The sequence below is a fragment of the Phialemonium atrogriseum genome (assembly GCF_030411735.1).
Source record: "Phialemonium atrogriseum strain 8032-3 unplaced genomic scaffold QBC33scaffold_5, whole genome shotgun sequence".
NCBI lineage: Eukaryota > Fungi > Ascomycota > Sordariomycetes > Cephalothecales > Cephalothecaceae > Phialemonium > Phialemonium atrogriseum.
In genome coordinates this window covers 677,679-698,886 of record NW_026848142.1, presented here as the reverse complement: position 1 = coordinate 698,886, position 21,208 = coordinate 677,679, and the positions used below count along the sequence as shown (strand labels likewise).

General features: G+C 54.8%; 6 protein-coding genes across 6 annotated transcripts; 4 read left to right on the top strand and 2 right to left on the bottom strand.

Annotated features, from left to right (window-relative positions):
- Positions 1 to 1,635: 1,635 nt before the first annotated feature.
- Positions 1,636 to 3,938, top strand: QBC33DRAFT_309651 (uncharacterized protein). Its single transcript, XM_060423467.1, has 2 exons — positions 1,636 to 1,956; positions 2,010 to 3,938. Exons 1-2 carry the CDS (start codon positions 1,946 to 1,948, stop codon positions 3,787 to 3,789), a joined length of 1,791 nt encoding a protein of 596 aa, XP_060286230.1. The 5' UTR covers positions 1,636 to 1,945; the 3' UTR covers positions 3,790 to 3,938.
- A 909-nt stretch (positions 3,939 to 4,847) lies between these two features.
- On the bottom strand, positions 4,848 to 5,507 carry QBC33DRAFT_512686 (ribosomal protein L5; the record flags this gene model as incomplete). Its single annotated transcript, XM_060425927.1, has 3 exons — positions 4,848 to 5,224; positions 5,302 to 5,440; positions 5,505 to 5,507. 3 exons carry the CDS (start codon positions 5,505 to 5,507, stop codon positions 4,848 to 4,850), a joined length of 519 nt encoding a protein of 172 aa, XP_060286229.1.
- Positions 5,508 to 5,780: 273 nt separating this feature from the next.
- On the top strand, positions 5,781 to 7,230 carry QBC33DRAFT_529920 (small nuclear ribonucleoprotein). The gene is made up of 5 exons (XM_060427186.1): positions 5,781 to 5,947; positions 6,023 to 6,031; positions 6,122 to 6,193; positions 6,246 to 6,642; positions 6,697 to 7,230. The coding sequence occupies exons 1-5, from the start codon at positions 5,924 to 5,926 to the stop codon at positions 6,822 to 6,824; spliced, it is 630 nt and encodes a 209-aa protein (XP_060286228.1). The 5' UTR covers positions 5,781 to 5,923; the 3' UTR covers positions 6,825 to 7,230.
- On the top strand, positions 7,231 to 8,461 carry QBC33DRAFT_529916 (uncharacterized protein). The gene is made up of 3 exons (XM_060427185.1): positions 7,231 to 7,410; positions 7,658 to 7,730; positions 7,863 to 8,461. The coding sequence occupies exons 1-3, from the start codon at positions 7,338 to 7,340 to the stop codon at positions 8,122 to 8,124; spliced, it is 408 nt and encodes a 135-aa protein (XP_060286227.1). The 5' UTR covers positions 7,231 to 7,337; the 3' UTR covers positions 8,125 to 8,461.
- Positions 8,462 to 11,036: 2,575 nt separating this feature from the next.
- QBC33DRAFT_529907 (pyruvate carboxylase) lies at positions 11,037 to 15,957 on the top strand. Its single transcript, XM_060427184.1, has 10 exons — positions 11,037 to 11,499; positions 11,577 to 11,597; positions 11,659 to 11,666; positions 11,737 to 11,748; positions 11,838 to 11,875; positions 11,925 to 11,956; positions 12,012 to 12,131; positions 12,187 to 12,248; positions 12,365 to 15,409; positions 15,471 to 15,957. Exons 1-10 carry the CDS (start codon positions 11,364 to 11,366, stop codon positions 15,585 to 15,587), a joined length of 3,591 nt encoding a protein of 1,196 aa, XP_060286226.1. The 5' UTR covers positions 11,037 to 11,363; the 3' UTR covers positions 15,588 to 15,957.
- A 674-nt stretch (positions 15,958 to 16,631) lies between these two features.
- On the bottom strand, positions 16,632 to 17,360 carry QBC33DRAFT_512682 (putative pheromone precursor protein 1 protein; the record flags this gene model as incomplete). Its single annotated transcript, XM_060425926.1, has 1 exon — positions 16,632 to 17,360. The coding sequence occupies one exon, from the start codon at positions 17,358 to 17,360 to the stop codon at positions 16,632 to 16,634; it is 729 nt and encodes a 242-aa protein (XP_060286225.1).
- Between the last annotated feature and the right edge of the window lie 3,848 nt (positions 17,361 to 21,208).

The following is a 21,208-nucleotide window of genomic DNA, read 5'->3' as shown; positions in this document are numbered from 1 at the left end:
GGGACTGCCGGGTGATCTATCGCGCCAATTACTGACGTTATCTACGATCGCTGGACAGGGAAGGGAGATGTTATTGTGCGCTGGAAAAAGGAAGCAAGTGGAGTTAGGGCAAGCTATGTGGAGATATTTCGCGCGTGGCCAAGTTTATCAGCTCCAGTGGCGGGCAAAAAGAAAAGAAGAAAGGGCAAACCAGATGAAAACTTTTCCTCTCCCTTGGCCAGAGGGAGGGGGCGAAAGGGAGTGAGCGGTTCACCCCTGGTCGGATAGTTGCTATGGAAGCATCTCAAAAGACAGGTTCGTGCGCAACGGCCTGCCAAGCTGCGGTATTCGGAGACGGTTGACGCATTTTGGAAGCGTGAGCGTACTCCGTAATGTAGGATTCCAGAGCGTGTGCCATGGTGCGCTAGGTGCAGAGTAGTGCCCGTGGTGATCTCGGCTGCCACCGAGAGAATTGACGAGGTTGAGGCCGTTGAGATGCGTGGTCACCGCCAGTTGAAATGCAGCAATGGGGTTGCATCTGCGAACTGCTGCGGGGTAAATCACAGACGCTCCACTGTGCTATACCCCTGTTAGTGTATAAACCCCTGTAAGCGCTTCATGCTTTGCGTTATGTTTATGACCGTGCGAGTGTAACACGAGGAGGTGACTTCGGTTCCTCCCTTGCTCCCCCGCCACGTTCCCTGATCTCTGGCGTAGTTTTGCGCCTGGGATCTGTTCTGATTTGGTGTTGTTCCCATTTATCGGGGGTTTCATAACTCAGTGAGCGAAAAGCCACGATGGAATGAATACCTATGCAGTCGGGTCCTACCCCATTACTAGTTGGTAGAGGTGGCCAAGCGTGTGGACAAAACTCGCTCTTCGTTTTGATATGCAACGAAGGAACAGCGAGGTGACCGGGAGTTGGCGAGGTGAGCGAGGGTCTTCCCGTCTCCTCTTTCAACCTACATCGGTAGTAACCTACCTAGCTAGGTAGTCGCGCTTCCTTGTTGGTTGGTTGGTCACCTGGATCCTATCCAGACGGGAGCTCCTTCCTTGTCCAACTGCGCACCTCATCCCCTCCCCGGTAGGTACACAGTCTCTACCACCATGGTGCAGTACTTGCCTTTCTCTCTAGGAAAAAGCAAAAGCTGGTGGGTTCAAAGCTGGGTCTTACTTTTCCAGATCTTACTATCACTTCGTTCAAGACAATCGGGGCCAATGGGGGAAGCCACGACCAAGTTTTCCTGGCGCTCCCCAAGCCTCGGCCTCTCCCACTTGCGGTTGATTTCCACATTGTGGGGGGCGTTATCATGTTCTCTGCGGATTAGTCTCTCGCCACCTCCCATGTTTCCTTCTTCTGAACTCGTCGGGCAAGACAGTCTGCCACATTATTACCCCGTACTTGCTTAGGCAGTTTACCTATGTACCTATCTGTTACTCCGACAAACTGTCAAGCTGGGAGGTAGTAAGCCTTTTCCAGCCGCTCTCGATCACACTCCACCGTCCGTGAGCCATATATGATCCATGTCTCTCCCCGGCCCCGTCATTCGACTTGCATGTGGAGGACCCAAGTTCGTACATACACAACATACAACCTGGAAGACTGGGGAAGCACAACAGGTTGAAATCTCGGTCCATCTCACTTTCGCCTTACACGAACAAACATCTGCCTCCTGCCTCTCTCAGCACAGTTTCTACCGTCAATCCAACTCGACACAAGCTGGTCTGCTTTGTCAAGGGTATCATCTTCAACAGCTTGTGCAATTGGAGGCTTTGAAGACGACCACGATCGTATCAGGTGTATCCTCGACTGGCCACATGCCAGCCATCCTTCGCGTCGCCTCCGGAAACCCTTTCGACTTGACGCAAAGAGTGTCCTGTGATGTCTATTCTGCCCTAAGAGGAGCAGTTACTGGCTCGCCATAAAACCCCACACAACCCTGCATTACTGCTGTAAGGCATCACTATGCATATCCTGTACGTATGGAGATCCCTCGTGCCAGGCGCATCATATCTAACTGTTTGACTAGATCGGCTGTAAGCCCCAACTACACCATGGCGACAGGCCGGGACAGGTTGGAGAAGAACTTTGACAAGTTGGAGAAGTTCTTCTCGAGGACAAAGAAAGCCGCCGCATTTCGCGACTCCCTCTTTGGCGGAACCAGATCTGGCACACCTTCCTCTCCGCCAGCTCAAATAACCCAAATGGAGTCGGCCACCAACTCTCAGATTTTCCCTCACCCTTCCTTCATAAGACCCACCTCAACGCGGATGCTGGCAAGAGATGAAGCCGTTCTAGCATCCCAACCCACACGCCGAGCGCACAGTCTCCCCGAGGCTTCAACCCCATCTCGCCAGACTTCCACGAGACCGCCCACAATTATTGGGATTTACCAATCTCCTCAAGTGCCGAGGCGGACATCATCACTCCTTCACAGGCGGAACAACGCCTCAATCGCCGGCTTGCTTGAGTTCAGTTTCGCCCAGAATGCAACGCCAAGCCCGGACGGCTCTCTGTCTTCCTCGTCAACGGCATCACCCCTCTCAAGCCCCGTTCAACAGCGCAGCTTGGACAATTCCCACGCATTACTACATAGATTTCATTCGAACCGCCCTGACACCCCTCCACTCTCGGACCACGAAGAGTGCCCCTCGCCGTTGCCCCTAAGAGTCGTGAAGGCGCGTCCTGCGGTGCCACCGAGGGACTGTCTAACCCCCGAGCCGTCACCCAGCCTGTCGCCGGTGCTCGAAGACGACGACGGTGATCAAAAAAGTGACGGCATGCCCAGCCAAGAAATGCAGTCCCTGAGACCCGTCAGTCTCGGAAATCCGGAGACGAGTCGTTTCGACGTGACGCCACTCCGGAAGGCCCTGAGTGACTCGACATTGTCAGCGTCTGCGCCGCTACGAAGTCGAGATCCTGTTCTCAAGGAGCCTAGCCTCGACGAGTTTCTCTCTCTCAGCGATGACGATATTGCCGATGGCCGCCCCCAAGCCCCTTCTCCATCACAACCTCCCACTTGCGGCCTGCCTCCAGATCCCCCATCGCCTTCATCTCCTGCGGAAAAGACGAGATGCTACCCACTTCTCACCCTCTCTTCACCACTTACCAGCCGGCCCGCGACCGCCGCTGCATTCGAAGCCGCAAGGATAGCGGCTAGATACAAATTTGACCTCGTCTACGTGGTGAATTTGTGGCCCAAGAATCTTGGCATCACGCAACATAAGGCTTACGAGCCGGCACGTACAGCCAGGCTTACGGCATTAGGCGACCCGCTAGACGGACAAGCCTCCCTGGCTTGTATTAATCCAAGAACAGGCATGACAGGTCGGTTGTTGGCTGGCTATGGCCTCCCATCGGTCATGTCGCCTTTCCGCATCTCTGCCCCAGTCCACCAGAAAGTACTAAGGACAGATGGCTGGCTCGAATATCGAAGCGAACACGCCGCGGCGGATGAGTTTTCAAGAGGCTACAGCTGTTCTTTCTACACTGGAGTCGGCCTACAGGGAAGCACGGGTTCGGGGCGCGACTCCTCTGCCTCGCCGAAACTCAACTCCAAGAAGAAGAGGCCGCAGCCGAACAATCGCGGCATAGTCTTCGCGGCGTATAGGCTACCTCGCCTCGATGGGACAACACTTGCGAGCGATCTTACAGAGCTGGACGCATTGTACGCAGACGCGGAAACCCTCATCGAAATGCTCATTGATATCCATTCGAGGCAGAGAGCACGACACCCAGTTGCGAGATACGATGCCGATGAAACTGGCCCAATGCCAACACGACCGGAGCTGCCCTCATTGGCAACCTGAACATCCCTTCGGTGAACAGGTGGCCCTTGGGTGTTTCAACCCAGTTGACCCGGCACCACATCTCTTTTCGAGTTATGGCACTGGCTGTACTCTTTTATCACCCCATCTTTCCGTCCGGCTTCCGTTCCGTTACATGTGCCGAAGACACATTGTACTTAGCAAATTCGGCACAAAGGAGTCGCACTGATTATATCTTTCTGACCTTAACGCCGGATTGTATCTCCGAGGGCTCGGTGGAATTTTTGCTTTCAGTGCACGTTATACCCTTGATATACAAGCCACGCGGCTGCATCTGTTTATGAATTGGCTTTGCTCAACACAGGGGCGAGGGAGAGGCATGCAATACGAAGGAAATGGTTTAACTTGGCATGATTATGAGTTCCGACAAGGTGTTGAGGACGAGGTTGGCTGGATATGCGTTACACGAGGTTATGGCTATGATACTGTAGATAGAGGAATGACTGTTCCCAGCACCACTCGCATTGCCCGCATGAGACCCAATGCATTCTTTCCATCCTCGTCCCTTCTATGGCCTCTCGAGAGAAGTGATTATATACCACCTGAATGGCATAAACCATCGTTGGGCCAAGCCACGTTTGTCAGGGGGGATGTTCACAGAGAGTTGCATGCTGAAGTTGAATGGAAGATGATATACGACCTGGGAATGGCGACTCTCAACGAGCCGCGAGACCAGGCCATCTGGTAATTTCTCAACTTGCAGAATATTGTGCCTGGGATTGATACGATCAAGTTGCGCACAGCATTACCATGGTTCAATGTGGGATAGTAGGAGGGGAACAGGACAAGGAAAGCCGGCAGGACGCCGGTCGGTCTCTAAAGGCCGTAGCTCGACAGCTGAAAATTTTCAGGTCGAGCTAATGTGACGAGCGAGCCTCGTCAGAGGATGCTGCTCGATATACATGTCCAAGGAAAAAGACCATCCCGTCTTCCCGAACTTGCAATGGTCCACCCCGGAAGCCATTGAATCATGCCCGTGCCGTGAACTCCATTTTCCCCCCTCTCGTTGCTCCCCAACGTTGCGTGTCCTGGTAATTCCTCTACCGGACGATACCATCGAATCGCTGCTTGAACCACTTGACGCTCTCATCGCGCTTGATCTTGTGGGTGGAGCCGATCTTGCTCTTGCAGCGGCGGCGGCGGGAGACGCGCTCGCCGGGGCGGGTCATGCAGCAGTAGAAGTCCATGCCGTAGATGCCGATGCCCGGGTCGTACTTGATGCCGAGGTCGATGTGCTCGCTGATGCCGAAGCCGAAGTTGCCCGTCTCGCTGAAGTTGCGCTTGCGCAGCTCGTACTCCTTGACCTTGAGGCCGCGCTCGAGGATCTCCTCGGCTTTGGGGCCCCGGACCGTGACGTGCACGGCGATCTTCTCGTTCCTGCGGATGCCGAAGGTACGGACGGTGTAGCGGGCCTTGCCTGTCGAGCGGGAGGAGAGAGAGTTAGCGGACTTGGGGTTCGAGCCAGCAGGCGGGTAGTAATTGGAAGGCACGTACTGTAGACGGGGGTTTGACCGCTCAGCTGTTCGAGCACCTTGGCTGCTCGGGTCAGCCTGTCACCAGACTCGCCAACGGAGATGTTGAGGACGAGCTTCTGGATGCGGAGATCCCGCATGGGGTTCTGGGGCTTCTCGGACTGGATATGAAGTTAGCAAATCCGGCCGGTAGAGCGCGATCCATTGTTATTCATGTATTCGTACCATGATGGGCGAGTTGCTGTCAATGATCGCTGGGTGACTTGACAAAGGGTTTGGCGTGAGTTAACTGGGAGGAAATAGGCACTCCAAGAAGTTTAAGAAATTTTGTGTGGGCAGAGCCAAAGCCCTAGGGACAAGAACTTGGGTGGGGGACGGAAGCCATGCCTAATCCGCATTGGCTCCTTTTTCCAACTGCATGGTCCAAGCGCCTATTGCAGCCGCCTCCAGAATCAGCCTTCTCTCAGCCGCGTCGAATAAAAATTGTTCTCGCCTTTTGATAGCAAAGTTACACGCTGGACCTCCGTAGCATCCCCGCCACAGAGACCGCGACGACGAAGCTACAAAGAGCTTTGTCACTCCACACAACAAACAATTTTTTGAACAATCAGAAGAAGCTACTTCGGTAGCATCTTGTTGCAGCCATGTCGAACAAACAGGGAAAGATGGTGAGTTCTCCGCTCCACACCGCTATCATCTATCGTGGCGTTGACATCAAAGGCTGACTCGATGTGTGGTTCTAGGCCGGCTACGTACGTATATCCTTTTACGATATTGTGTCCTATTTGCGCCTGGATGTTCTCTGCTGTGACTTGAGCTGAATAGCTGACCGATTGTAATAGATCAACTACCGGATGAGAGCCACTCTCCTTGATGGTCGTCAGATGACTGGACAAATGCTGGCTTTTGACAAGGTATGCTAGCAGGCATTTTAGATCTGTTGATCAGTGCTAACGGTGCGTCCAGCATATGAACCTAGTTCTCGCCGACACCGAGGAGTTTCGGCGCATCAAGCGAAAGCAGGCCAAACCTGCAGCACCTGGAGCATCTTCGGCCGGCCAGACGATCGAACAAGAGGAGAAGCGCACCTTGGGCTTGACGATTGTTCGGGGCGCACATATTGTCTCTCTCTCGGTCGAATCACCGCCACCTGCCGATCCGAGCACCCGCCTGGGGAAGCCCACCGCCGGAGGAATCTCTTCGACTCTCGGCCAGGGCCCTGGTGTGGCACGACCTGCTGGGCGTGGTGCTCCTCCCATTTCTTTGGCTGGCCCTGCTGCTGGTGTTGGAGGCGCGGTCCCTCCCCCGGCATTCCCTGGCTTCCCCGGCGCTCCGCCGCCTGGGTTCCCCGGACGTGGTGGACGTAAGTTTGAGGCCGCTACTGCTTTACGAGGAATACATGCTTACTGTCTAACAGCTCCACCCCCTGGTTTCGCTGGAGGTTTCCCTCAGGCTGGATTCCCTGGAAACCCGGCGTTCCCCCCGCCTGGTTTCGCACCTGGAGGTGCCCCTCCATCCGGGTTCAACCCGCCGCCAAGAAGATAGACATGGATGGGCTTGGGTAGCAGTGGTTTGCCTTTATCTCCGGATGCATGTGTTTTATGTCTTGAGATGGAGACACGGTCATCACGTATTGCTTGTTTTGTCCAAAGGCGACAGGATACTCATGGCGTTAAGGGGTACACCGAAAATCAAACGGTGGGCGGAATACCTTGACTTGTATTCTAGCATAGATCAGGGAGGAGGATGCGGACCTCCTGGTCTACAAGGAGTTCTAGGGAATTACCAGAACCTTGATGATGAAGGCATCAGTTCTCTCCCCGCCCGATCATTCTGTTCTCTCGGCTACGGGTGTTGTGGTGCAGGGTGACCTTTTATTTGAGCACGTGACTTATAAAATGTCCCCCCTTGTCTGCAAGGCTGACTGACTGGGAATGGACGTCCGCGAACCAAATTTATCCTTAGCAACCTACCTAGCTGGCAGCCGACCTCGAAATTCGGGTTCAACCGCGCCCCAACGTATCGACTCCGAGCCATTGATCGCTCGCAACCGTCAAGATGGCCGCCTTCGTCAAAGCGATCAATGCAAAGATCAGGTCCCACCCTACGGTCAGCTATATCTGCTCAACACGTAGGTTTCCCGAAGCCTTTCCCTCAACTTGGCTCCCCGTCATCGGACAAGATTAATCTTATGTCCGGATTGCTCCACCGTGACTCAATCTCGTGCGTGTCGCCGGGCTTCATCCGCGCGAGAGGAGAGACGAATGCCCTCAAGGCCATGGGAGCAGCTGCTCCACGCCAATGGATTCGTCAATTGCTATGGAGTCCCATGAGATGGAAGGGTGGCCTCTTTGACTCACAGCTGACCTCTTGGATAGATTTCTGGGGCCCCGTCTCCAACTTCGGCATTCCGGTCGCAGCGGTGATGGACACACAGAAGAGCCCTGACCTGTATGTACACCCCTTATTCACCAGGCATCGGGAACGAGCCTGCCCCCTAAGCACGTCTCCGCACACGAAGCACCAACAGAGACCGCCTTCCCCGATCTCCCGACATGGCCACTGACTGTTGTTCTCTACCAGGATCTCCGGCAAGATGACCTTCGCCCTCTGCATCTACAGCGCGACATTCATGCGCTACTCCCTCGCCGTCACCCCCAAGAACTACCTCCTCTTCCTGTGCCACTTCGTCAACGAGGGCGCCCAGCTGACGCAAGGCTACCGCTACCTGAACTACCACAACTGGGGAGGGAAGGAGAAGCTCGGCGTGCAGGGCACGTTGGAGGCCGCGAAGGAGAGCGCCCAGGCTGCTGAGCAGAAGGTCAAGGATGTCGTGAGCAAATGAGGCACCATGGTGCTTGATATGGGCATGCTTCTCGGGGAGCCGGGGGCGCTGCTCATCTCATGGGCTGTCATGGCGGCGGGTAATGTTGGAGAGCATGGCATGGCTGGGTTACTCCGTTCCATCGCCCGTGACTTATTAAGTCCGGTATGGAACACTCCCTGTCCATTCAACCAGTTACGTAGGTCCCTATTTGTACCTATTCAGCGTCAGACACTTAGGGGCAAGGATAGAGAACTCTTAATTCGGCAAAGGTGGTCAGCTCAAAAAAATTGGCAACCTGGAAATAGGTTCCTTGTGATTGCAAGCGAATGGAAATGCCCAGCGCTACAAATGCCGTGGGGTCTTCCTGACCCGTTGTACACGTCTGTTTTCCTCATTTTTCTCGACGACTTGACTGCGATCTCTTTGCGCAGGATAGGCATACTCGACGCTGTTCACGACGCGTGCGTGATATCTTCCGCTATGGTTTCTTCCACAGGCTCTCAGCCACAGCGGTCTGCCTATTGGTCTGCGGTCGCTCTCCGAGCTGACTCCGCTGGGTTGTTGAGTTTGGCCTGGTAGTTGTGTAGCCTGTCTTGGAGCCAGTCGCAAAGTTGTCAGTGGCAATCCCAAGCGTTCCGTCGGCGATTAATATGCCATTGCTGGGCGGTTTTAACCAACTGCAAAAGACTGGACCACTCATGCTAGAAGGATAGGTTACTTTTCATACTAGAAGTACAAGAGGAGGTGCAATGACTTAAACTACCTAGGTGGGTACGTTACAGATTGTGAACTTTAGGGAGGAGATACCGAGCAATCCTGCTCTAGATGGCTCCTGTTACCTAGAGGTATGTCCCTCGTGCGACTCTACTCTGAACCGCCCTCTCTCTAGTTCTGTAGGCTAAGGAAATCCAAAATGGAGGCGAACGAGAACGAGTCACCAGCAAACGAGGACGAGCCTGCGAGCAGATTGGGAGATGGTCGCTGTACAAGTCCTTGCCTCAGCTCAGGCTCAGTCATTGAGCCAGGGGAGATTTGAAGAAGCCAGAAGCCGCCCATCGAAAACTCGTCCGTGGCTTTCTTACCGCCGTGAAACAACATACCAAACACTGGCCACAGTGGTCTGATAAAAAGAGCTATCTTGAACTCGGCTAGGCGATTCAATGGCGACTTAAAGACGAAATGCACATCGAATACAGCACAACTACCAGTATCAGACCCTGGTCAGCGCCCCTGGTCGGGCACAGCCAGCCAAACCTGATCTTGTCTCTGATCGGATTGTGCCTACCTGGCTCACAGGATTATCGACTGTGGCGCCCAGGGGTTACCTTCCTCGGCATCTGCTTGTTGACTCACCGTCCTAGCGACATCCGCAAGTCCTTGACCCCTGCCGGCTGGGGAACAGCGGCTGAACGGAACAGATACATATAGGTACCATTGAAGGTTCATAGAGAGGGGAGTCTTGGCAGCCAGATGGACCTGGGATCCTAAGGGCGGATCATGTCTAGCCGCCATGAAATAACCGGCGGGTAGTGAGGTAGCTTGGGAATGAAAAGGAGAGAGAAAAAAAAGTTTTCTGCCTGACTCACCGCTGCCATGTGAGTGTCTCGCCATAGGTCCGGAGAATGGTGGGCCTTGCCGACCTCGGAGGTTGGAGGCCACGGACAAACTAAGGGACACGAGGTGTGGGAGAGGAAGGGGAGAAAATAGAGACAGCAGAAGCCCGAGAAGGAGGAAGCGATCCAATGGCCCACCTTGGAAGCAGACCAATGCAACGGATACATGCCTACATAGGTCGGCGCGGCTGCAATCAATGCGCAGCAGCGATCCCTTTTTTAATACCGCATACATGATACGGTGAAGCTGCAGCTAATAAATCCCATCCACAAATCTTGGCCATCCCATGATTCCCATGTTCGCGACACCATTGAGTGATTCTTCGGTATCTCGCAATTACCAAGGCGGGGTATCGGTATTCGACGGCAGAACGGGCTGATCAACGACAGGGCAGCCGATGCGGAATCCCATCCAAGGGCCGAGATCCCCCAGGATTTAGACACACCCCCGCATCTCCAGCGAAAATGGCCAGGAACCACCTGACGTTTATCGTCGCGCTCTGTCCCGAAACCTTCTGGCCGTGAGGCTCTGGACGACCTTATCCTCGGCTCCACGAAAACGTAGCAACGAACCACGGATCGCGGCCGAGCCCGTCGAATCGACAATGCCCCGGATCATTGGCAGTGTATGTGTACATGTACAGCCGTGGTTATCGTACAGTGGCAGGATTTCGTACTCGACATTCAGACCCTGTTCTGGCCCCGAGAGGCTGTCCATCTTGTCCCACACCTCTCCCAACAAGGCTTATCAATTTACGTAGTAGTAGTAGTATTGTAGATATTATAGAGTCGTTGTGGTTGGCTAATGGCAACCCCACGCGTCAAGAACAACAACCAGGGCTGCCCGCGGCGGCGGTTTGAACTGGTGGGATGCATAGTCATCCCCTATCAACTGGCTCTCCGCCATCCCATTAAACATTTGATGTGGTTATGGAAATGCCCACCAGAAAGATGTGCAGGGCGGCAAGCACGGTAAAAATTGCAAATTCCCAGCACCAGATTAGGGAGCTGTTGCATCTCTTTGCATCCTTGCCATCTCAATGAACGTCGCAGGTCCAGGTTGCACCCTCTTACCCCTGCAAGATTTAGTTTGGGACTCTTGTACCTGTACATGCTGTACTGTGTCATCCAGGAACGCCGGAAGTATATATACCGTTTTGGAGAGAAAGCTATTTTTTTTGCCGCAGGAAAGCGGGTTTGCAGGTGTGAAAGAGGCTCGGCTAGGTATGTAGTCAAGTCGATGATCGAACTAAGTTATCCGCCGCCATAGTGACGAAAAGAGTAATTATTAGATACCGTAAGTAAGTACTTGATTTAGTGTTTCCAAGAACAAAATCCCCTCAACCCCCCGATTTTTTCTTCCTCTGTTTGCGTTTGCGTCCTATTCTCCCAACGTGATATCTGAGACATTCGACGGAGACACAATTCCACGTGCGCCTCGGCAAGCTGCAAGCAAGCTCCAAGCTGTTTTTAGCCGAAGCTTGAGCTTAGCTCCCTGCGCTGAGCAAGACGACCAAACCCCCAACCCCACCGACAAGGCTTCCCTTCTAAAAACGCCCCGCCCTGGCCGTCACGCCGCGAAACATCCCACTTCCAACTTCTTGCTGCCATTGACCCTCGGAATCGACAGCAGTTGAACCCAAGATGTCCGACGGAAAGCCTGTCGAGATCGTCGAGGAGGCCATTGAGGATATTGAGGATGGCGAGCCCCCCAAGGAGGCCCAGACGGTCCACCGGATCAGGGCCAACTCGACCATCATGCAGTTGAAGAAGATTCTTGGTAAGTCGCCCTCACTCGCTCGCTGTTGACCGACAGTCAGGGGAAGTCCTGCTAATACGCAGATTTGGCGTAACCAGTTGCCAACCGTGGTGAAATCCGTGAGTCACGATCAGCCCAACCCCCTAACAATGTCCGCGCTTGCTGACCCTTTCCTCACAGCCATCCGCGTATGTCTAAAACGATTGACCCAGGACTCTTCCGGCTAGATAGCTCGCTGACGCTCGTTGGTTTGCACAGATCTTCAGAACCGTAGGTTGCCCCTGTGCTACCAAGATTTACTCTGGCCCATCCTAGGTGCCTCTCTTGTCGAAAGCTGTGTCTAACCCAAGACCTTGCAGGCTCATGAGCTGTCTCTTCATACTATTGCTGTCTTTAGGTAAGACCTTACGAGTCCGAATTCCCTATTACTCTACTAACTTCTGCAGTTATGAGGACCGTCTCTCGATGCACCGGCAGAGTATGCACAAAATTTCCGACCATTGAGTCATGCCTCGCGCTAACCACTCCAACAGAGGCCGATGAGGCATATGTTATTGGCAAACGCGGACAATATACCCCTGTCGGAGCCTACCTGGCCGGCGACGAGATCGTCAAGATCGCTGTTGAGCATGGCGCTCAGATGATTCACCCCGGTATGCTAAGCATTCTTCATATCTGCGTTGAGCAACTTGCTGATTAGGTGAACAGGCTACGGCTTCCTCTCCGAAAATGCTGGATTTGCACGCAAGGTGGAAGAAGCTGGTCTGATCGTAAGCTCTCTCCCTCGTCTCTCCTCTTTGCCCCTCCATCGTCTCTCCTCTTTGCCCCTCCATCGTCTCTCCTCTTTGCCCCTCCATCGTCTTTGCTGACACGGTTGCTTGTGCAGTTTGTCGGTCCCTCTCCGGAAGTGATTGACTCCCTCGGTGACAAAGTGTCTGCGCGGACACTCGCCATTGCAGCGGGCGTTCCGGTCGTTCCTGGAACCGAAGGCGCGGTTGAGAAGTTCGAGGAGGTCAAGAGCTTCACGGACCAATATGGCTTCCCCATCATCATCAAGGCCGCGTATGGAGGTGGTGGCCGTGGAATGAGAGTCGTGCGTGACCAGGAATCTCTCAAGGAGGCTTTCGAAAGAGCTACCTCGGAGGCCAAGACGGCGTTCGGAAACGGCACTGTTTTTGTCGAGCGCTTCCTCGACAAACCAAAGCATATCGAGGTTCAGCTTCTCGGAGACAACCACGGCAATATCGTCCATCTCTACGAGCGCGACTGCTCAGTCCAGCGGAGACACCAGAAGGTCGTCGAGATTGCCCCGGCTAAGGACCTGCCAACCGAGACCCGGGATGCCATCCTGAACGATGCGGTCAAGCTCGCCAAGTCGGTCAACTACCGCAACGCCGGTACCGCCGAGTTCCTGGTCGATCAGCAGAACCGCTACTACTTCATCGAGATCAACCCCCGCATCCAGGTCGAGCACACTATTACCGAGGAGATCACCGGTATCGATATTGTGGCCGCCCAGATCCAGATCGCAGCAGGCGCCACACTGGCCCAGCTTGGCCTGACACAGGATCGCATCTCCACCCGCGGCTTTGCCATCCAGTGCCGTATCACGACCGAGGACCCTTCCAAGAACTTCCAACCCGATACTGGCAAGATCGAGGTGTACCGATCCGCCGGTGGCAACGGCGTCCGCCTCGATGGTGGCAACGGGTTTGCTGGCGCAGTTATCACCCCATACTACGACTCCATGCTGGTCAAGTGTACTTGCCATGGCTCCACCTACGAGATTGCGCGCAGGAAAATGCTCCGCGCGCTAGTCGAGTTCCGAGTCCGTGGTGTCAAGACCAACATCCCCTTCCTTGCGTCTCTCTTGACTCATCCTACCTTCATTGACGGAAACTGCTGGACCACCTTCGTCGACGATACCCCCCAGCTGTTCGACCTCATGGGCAGCCAGAACCGCGCCCAGAAGCTGCTGGCCTATCTGGGAGACATCGCCGTCAACGGAAGCAGCATCAAGGGCCAGATTGGCGAGCCCAAGTTTAAGGGCGAGATCATCGTTCCCGACCTCTACGACAATGCTGGACAGAAGATTGATGTCAGCGAGCCATGCACCAAGGGCTGGAGAAACATCATCGTGGAACAGGGCCCCAAGGCTTTCGCAAAGGCCATCCGGAACTACAAGGGCTGCCTGCTCATGGATACCACCTGGAGAGATGCCCACCAGTCTCTCCTTGCGACTCGTGTGCGGACAGTCGACCTCCTGAACATTGCCAAGGAGACTAGCCACGCATTGCACAACCTCTACAGCTTGGAGTGCTGGGGCGGCGCAACCTTTGACGTGGCCATGCGCTTCCTGTACGAGGATCCGTGGGATCGCCTCCGTAAGATGCGGAAGCTGATCCCCAACATCCCCTTCCAGATGCTTCTTCGGGGTGCCAACGGTGTCGCCTACTCGTCTCTGCCGGACAATGCCATTGAGCACTTCGTTGAACAGGCCAAGAAGAACGGCGTCGACATCTTCCGGGTGTTTGACGCCCTGAACGATATCGACCAGCTCGAGGTTGGCATCAAGGCTGTTCAGAAGGCTGGTGGTGTCACCGAAGGTACCGTCTGCTACAGCGGAGACATGCTCAACCCCAAGAAGAAGTACAATTTGGAGTACTACTTGGATCTCGTCGACAAGCTCGTGGCTCTCGATATCGACGTTTTGGGCATCAAGGACATGGCTGGTGTCCTGAAGCCCCATGCGGCCACTCTCCTTATCGGCTCCATCCGCAAGAAGTACCCCGACCTTCCTATCCATGTCCACACCCACGACTCCGCTGGCACCGGTGTCGCTTCCATGGTTGCCTGCGCCGTCGCTGGCGCTGATGCCGTTGATGCCGCGACCGACAGCCTGTCTGGCATGACTTCGCAGCCTAGCATCAACGCCATCCTTGCCTCGCTCGAGGGCAGCGATTTGGATCCTGGTCTGAACGTTGACCACGTTCGGGCTCTCGACACCTACTGGTCCCAGCTTCGCCTGCTCTACTCACCTTTCGAGGCTTACCTCAACGGTCCCGACCCAGAGGTGTACCAGCACGAGATTCCGGGCGGCCAACTCACCAACATGATGTTCCAGGCCGCTCAACTCGGTCTCGGCTCGCAGTGGTTGGAGACGAAGAAGGCGTACCAGCAAGCCAATGCTCTCCTTGGCGACATTGTCAAGGTCACTCCTACATCCAAGGTCGTCGGAGATCTTGCCCAGTTCATGGTCTCCAACAAACTGTCGGCCGAAGATGTCAAGGCGCGTGCTGGCGAGCTAGACTTCCCAGGCTCCGTGCTCGAATTCCTCGAGGGCATGATGGGTCAGCCATATGGCGGCTTCCCCGAGCCTCTGCGCAGCAATGCCCTCCGAGGGCGCCGGAAGCTCGACAAGCGGCCTGGTCTCTTCCTCGAGCCTGTCGATTTCGCAAAGGTCAAGCGCGAGCTCGGCCGCAAGTTCGGTGGCCCCGTCACCGAGTGCGATATTGCTTCGTACGTCATGTATCCGAAGGTGTTTGAGGACTACAAGAAGTTTGTCAGCAAGTTCGGAGATCTCAGCGTGCTCCCGACCAGGTACTTCCTGTCGAAGCCCGAGATTGGCGAGGAGTTCCACGTCGAGCTGGAGAGGGGAAAGGTCTTGATCCTCAAGCTCCTCGCCGTCGGCCCGCTGTCGGAGAACACGGGCCAGCGAGAGGTGTTCTACGAGATGAACGGCGAGGTCCGCCAGGTCGCGGTCGACGACAAGCAATCGGCGGTGGAGAACGTCAGCCGGCCGAAGGCCGACCCGACCGACTCGAGCCAAGTCGGTGCTCCGATGGCCGGCGTCCTGGTCGAGCTGCGTGTCCGCGACGGCACTGAGGTCAAGAAGGGCGATCCGCTTGCGGTTCTGAGCGCCATGAAGATGGTGGGTTCCCCTGTTTCGTCAAGAGCAACTAAGAAGGAAATGCTAACCATGAGTTCTTTAGGAAATGGTCATATCTGCGCCCCACAACGGTATCGTCTCCCAGTTGGAGGTTCGGGAAGGCGACTCGGTCGACGGGTCGGATCTGGTGTGCCGCATCGTGAAGGGCGACAAGAAATAGTTGATCGAATATCTAGGGTTCTGGGATCATACACGGCTTAGAATGCGGTTCGCGACCGGGACTGAGATTGTTACTATTTGTTTACGTTTAAGTATCTCGTCTGGGAATTTCATAAATATCTATCTTGCGCATTCTTCATGCCTCTGCGCAACATCAACCTTGCGGGTCCGCTGCGAGAGGGGCGGCTTCAGAGCCGTCAACTTGACCAGAAATCCGATCCAACCTAGGCTGCGAAGTTATTGTGTTGGCTCAGCATGGGGGGAGGCGCAGCAACCCTCTCCGGCCCAGCTTGTCCTCAGTATGCTAATAAAACAGCCGCTGCCGCGCTTAATATGGAAGGACGCAGTCTTGTCTTTCGGTTCGAAAAAGGCTACCCGACCTGATTGGTGCTTCGCCTCGGCACTTCAACCACCCGCCCCGCCCCGACCCGACCGCACGGACCAGGCGCCGCCGGTCTGGTTTCCGGCCCGGAGTCAAATAGCCAACTCGGGCTTGGAAGAGGACAACATCCGCGCGGCATCGACCTGGCAATACAGAAGACGAGAATCGGGAGTGATTTTCATTCACGAAGGCAGCGAGGAACTCCAAAGTGTGCTACCAAATTTTTATTTGTAGTAGCTAACTAATCGCTCAACACCCAGCACGTTCTCGTCAGTCGTCGAGATTTTTCTTGGGTAGGTTGGTGACCATTAGGTTCACACACACAAAAAGATGGGCGCCCATGTTGCGCCATCGTGGTTCGGAAAGATAAAAAATCAAGCTGCCCGCTCCATCAACACATGGGTCTTGAAGATTCAGACCCAGGCTGGCCTGGCGAGCGTCGAGAAATGAAAATTTTGTTGGGGGACTGCGGAATTTGTGAGAGTGTCGAAGGAGACTAGACTCGATATCCAACGCCGTAGAAACCGGCTGGTTATTTACTTCCAAGAAAAAAGGGGGCGAAACCTCAGGCCCCGCTGGCGACGGAGGGAGAAGGCTGTGCCATCTGCACCACGATGTATCTTGTCAGTATGAGATTGGGTAAAAGATGGGGGACCCGCTTACCTATTCCTCATCCAGGATGCTGCGGGCAACGTTGTAGATGGCGTGGAGGTCGCGCTTGGCCTTGGTGCAGGCGCCGTTGGGGGCATTGCAGGCGGCCTCGGCGCTGGCGTCACGCTTCCAGCAGGACTGGCCCTTGATGAGGCACCAGGGCTCGGCCTCGCGCTTGGAGCGGGCGAGGGGGTCGAAGGGGGTGCTGCGCGGGTCGTGGACGGTCTCGATGGCGCTGACGACGGCCTCGGCCGCGCGCTTGGCCTTCCAACACGACTGGCCCTTGATGAGACACCAGCGCTTGTCGGCCTCGTGGTCGACAGGCTCGCGCTTCTCAGCGCCCGTGGCGGTGTCGGCGGGGAAACCGTCCGAGAGACCCAGGGCGCTGTAGAAGCCCTCGGGGTCCTCCGAGGCGGCGGCGAGGACGAGGGCGAGCTCGTCGACCTGGCGCTTGGCCATGAAGGCGGCGTTGCCGGGCTGATTGGAGATCTCGGCCTCGCGGGCGTGAACGGTGCCCTCGGTGGGACGGAGGGCCTCGGCGAAGGCCTCGGCGGCCCGCTTCACCTTCCAGCAGGACTGGCCCTTGATGAGACACCATGGTTCGGCCTCGGCGGAACGCTTGGGCTTCCAGCAGGACTGGCCCTTGATGAGGCACCACGGTTCGGGCTCTGGGTTGGCAATAGCGGCGGCTTCAACGGATGCCGCGACCACAAAAATGGCGAGAGGGATGGAGAACTTCATGGCGGGTGGTTCGATAGGTCGGGAGTGTGATAAAGCTGATGATGTTTGGGGGAAGGGTGGGAAGACGTTGTCTGGAGGGTTCCGAGATGTCTTGGGGTTGTCAAAAGATGACTTTCAGTTCGATGTGGTTGATGGTATCGAGAGAGTAGAATGGAGGAAACTCGAGGGGGCATTGCGCAGTTCTTATAGATGGAGTGGTTATTGAGAGGGACGGTTATTGAGAGGAATGGCTATTGAGATAAGTGGTGGCTATTGAGATGACTCCGTTATTGTCATCAATAGGTATGGCTGGAGGCCCCGGCTTGAAAGGAACGCAGAATAGCAATAGTCACATGCTGCCGTCAGTCAGAATATGTGAAAGAAGATGATATTCCTAGTCTTGCTTTCCAACATGGATCGAGTTCCTGGATTGGACGCAGGGCTCGCTGTTGAGCTCTATTCAGGCCCCAACTAGGAAATCGAGACGTGGGTGGCAGACAAGGCATCCAAGAATAACACAAAGGCAATGACATTTTGGTTGTTGGTCGAGTTTTGATATGGCTAGCAACACATGCCTCCTTACATCTGGTCGTCTCGATTCATCCCGGTCAAGTCCGGTCTCGACGGGTCGAGGGACTCCAGAATCCAGGGGGGCAGGAGGAAGCTAAACCGAAATCATTGAACAGAAGCGACATTTATGGAAACAAGATTCCCGTGAGCATCCGTAGTGGTTTCTTGGTAATTAAAGATAAAGGGGAAGAGTGACGGCGATTCTTATTGAGGCTCTATTCAGACCCCTTTTCGGCAAGGCCCACTTCGGATATGGGAGCCACGAACAAGCTCATTCACTCACACACAGATCACCAAATCCAACGAAAGCATAATAAAGTGGGCCAAACCAGGTACAGTGAGGCTTCAAGGAGCAAATGGAACTTCCCGATCCTTTCTCTCTTCCTGTAGTATCACACGCAAATAAACCCGCAACCCTAACCCCTGTCCCTGAATCTCAGCCCCTGAATCTCGACGGGGACCACTTAACAATATCGAATGCGTCGATGTTGAGATTCAGATGTCAGTCCAGTATCGTAAGAGCACTATAGAAAATCTGAGCTCGGTCAGATGACGCGTAATGTGCAGTGTTTGGCACGGCCGGCTCGGGATGTGGCTGGGAACATCTGTCCCGTTATCAACGGCGCTCTCCATTTTCTCCCTTCCAGTAGGCATCCCATTGCCATTGCTAAATCAATTAGAACCATTCCTGCTTTCGTTCTCCGTCGTTTGACAGGCAATCATTTCGCCACTCGGACGAATCTCGCTGGCCCATCGAGGCGTTGGCACTAAGAGTACCTTCAATAACATTTAAAATCCGGATATTGCCGAGGTTGACAATGGAGTGGCATGTCTGATGTTGCCGGCTTGTATCATACGGTGCCATTGCCCTCAGACGCCGCCCAATGGCGCCTTGAAGCACTTCGGTCTACTTAGGGTCTATCCTGTAACCTCCATCACATGCCTTTGAACGGTTTCTGTCTCCGGCTTGAGCTCAGGTCCTGGTGCCACCGCAACCGATGGCTATCCCGTTCGTCAGTGGCCTGCCATTTAGATTGTCGATCAATCAAAGTTGTTGGGCGCTACGGGCTCAGCTCGAATAGACGCTTGACAAGGACGAGGGATAGGCTCGATAGTACCACTCTAGGACCCCGGGATTGGCGAGGAGGAGGAGGAAGTCCGCATGTCACCGATTGCATTCTCCTCAGCTGAGGGCTCTACCATTCTTTGTTGTTCACGCCTTCAGCGCCGTAGATACACCACGGTAATCTAGTCTGCACCTCCCCGACCGCATCACATCTGCAGAGGCTCGGCTCTGAATTTATGATTCACTGGCTGCCAGCACATCATTGATGCCAGAAGACAAATTGGGGCACAAATTGAGCTGGTTCCTGAAGTCATCTGTATACAGAAGGGGTTTGGAAGGATAGTGATTTGAAGCCGGCAACTTCGTTGTGCATGTTTGAGATAGTGAACTTTCCGATTCCGAGCTCGAAAAGCTGCTCATCATTAATGGATGAACTCGTTATAATCTAACTCACTAGAACTGGCTGCATTGGAGTATGCCAGTGAGGCAATTTGGCGGGACCAGCGGGTCGATTTGCGAAGTTAGAACTGAGATGAGATAGATGGGTCTGGCCTTTGGCTCGGGGAGTTGCACAAGTCACGGAAAAGTAAACGACGACTCGCCATGAGCAAAAGAACCAGCTTCTGACTATTTTCCTCCACATAACTTACCACAGCCATATCCTCCAAGTAGATGTCCAAATATTGGATCAGATATGCCGTATCCCACTCTGAGTTCAATCCTCCATCTATCGGCCTACCTTGCTGTAGCCTCCCGTCCGTGTCCAAATTGACCCCTTAGACCAGCCCTACCTGAGGGAACAGAGTGAAAAGGAAATGAAGAGCGAAAAGGAAAAGAAATGGGAAGTGGAAATGAAAGGAAAGGGAAAAACTAAAGTGGAAAGGAAAAGCAGTGGAAAGGAAAAGCAGTGGAAAGGAAAAGCAGTGGAAAGGAAAAGCGAAAGTGGAAAGGAAATGGAATACGGACTACTGGAAGACAACTTCACCGCTAGGGTCTAAGCTGCTTTTCCGTCCGTCAGGTCACCCGGGCATGTCCAGTCTCGCCGGCCAACTTACACGAGATCGCGTTCCGGACGTTCAGTAGACGTGCGGCGCAGATTCTCCCGGCCGGGGACTCTTCGCAGTCTGTGCCGACTGCGAACAGGCAGCGGCTCGTCAACAACTGCAATGACCGAGCTGCTCCGCCGCCTCTCCGTCTCGGCCATCGCGGCGGCCATCGCCCTGGCGACATCGGCCGGGTACTGGAGGGCGTGGAAATGTCGCTGGTCGGGGTGGCGTTCGCGCCCCGAATTCTGTCGGCTGGGGAGCAGCTCCCGATCGTCATGGGTTGCCTCTTTTTCGTCTTTGGCGTCTGTCATCTCGGCTTCGGAGGCGTTGCTGCTATCCTCCGTGACCTGTCCCGGTTCAGCTTCATCCCCGCTTCCCCCAACTTTACCATTCTTTACTCCTGGCCCTTCGAATGTTTCCGGTGTATCATGCCCGGCATCATACCTGGTTTGCCACTGCGGGAAGAAGCTCACGGAAGGGAGGCTGTTGGGTTCGGCAAGCTTGGGCAAGAGAGAGTCACTGCGGTCCGACCTACCAGTCTTACCTTTCTCGCCGCTTTCCTTCGGGAGGAACAACGAGTCTCGGTTAGCACTGTTGATCCTGGAGAAATCTGGAAGATCACTGGTTGATTCGGGACTCCCGGTTTGCCCACGACGGTCGATGTTGATCTCGGCCCCCGGTGTGTAGGCAGAATAAAGAGGCGTGAGTACTCCATTCCCAATCCTCCTGCCGGGGACTAGGTCTGTCAAGAGCACGGGCTGATCATTTGCGGCAGGCCTGGAAGTCTCACCCGCGGGAAGTTCATGGGTGCGTGGCACGCCCTGTGCTGGCAGTTCCGTGAAGGTGATAGTGTCGTGCTGAACAACTTCCCCTGGGATCACCTTCGGCCCAGAGTTCGCGGTATCCGAGAGAGTTTGCTTCCGGGGTCGGATACCTAGGAGACCTGTTAGTTGCCTTACGAGACGAGGGCGTCCCGAGGCAGCACTGTTGTCTTTGTCGGCCGGTTCGTTCTCTGCGGCCCTGGCCGCCTCAGCTTCACGTATTTCTTGCCACTCCTGAAATGCTTGGCCACGCCTCTCGCGGGCCTGTATCTTCTCCTCCACCGCTTGCTTCCGGCGAGCACAACTTGGGCAGAAGCCAACCACCTCCTCGTCCGACTTGATGAAGTGAGCGCAGCTCGATTTCGA

Coding starts and splice junctions, on each gene's coding strand:
- QBC33DRAFT_529920 (XM_060427186.1), top strand. CDS start 5,924: ATGTCGAACAAACAGGGAAAGATG. Junction 6,194..6,245: donor AAATGCTGGCTTTTGACAAG/GTATGCTAGCAG, acceptor CGGTGCGTCCAG/CATATGAACCTAGTTCTCGC. Junction 6,643..6,696: donor GTTCCCCGGACGTGGTGGAC/GTAAGTTTGAGG, acceptor ACTGTCTAACAG/CTCCACCCCCTGGTTTCGCT.
- QBC33DRAFT_529907 (XM_060427184.1), top strand. CDS start 11,364: ATGTCCGACGGAAAGCCTGTCGAGATCGTCGAGGAGGCCATTGAGGAT. Junction 12,132..12,186: donor CGCTCAGATGATTCACCCCG/GTATGCTAAGCA, acceptor TTAGGTGAACAG/GCTACGGCTTCCTCTCCGAA. Junction 12,249..12,364: donor TGGAAGAAGCTGGTCTGATC/GTAAGCTCTCTC, acceptor TTGCTTGTGCAG/TTTGTCGGTCCCTCTCCGGA.
- QBC33DRAFT_529916 (XM_060427185.1), top strand. CDS start 7,338: ATGGCCGCCTTCGTCAAAGCGATCAATGCAAAGATCAGGTCCCACCCT. Junction 7,411..7,657: donor CAGCTATATCTGCTCAACAC/GTAGGTTTCCCG, acceptor CCTCTTGGATAG/ATTTCTGGGGCCCCGTCTCC. Junction 7,731..7,862: donor ACACAGAAGAGCCCTGACCT/GTATGTACACCC, acceptor GTTCTCTACCAG/GATCTCCGGCAAGATGACCT.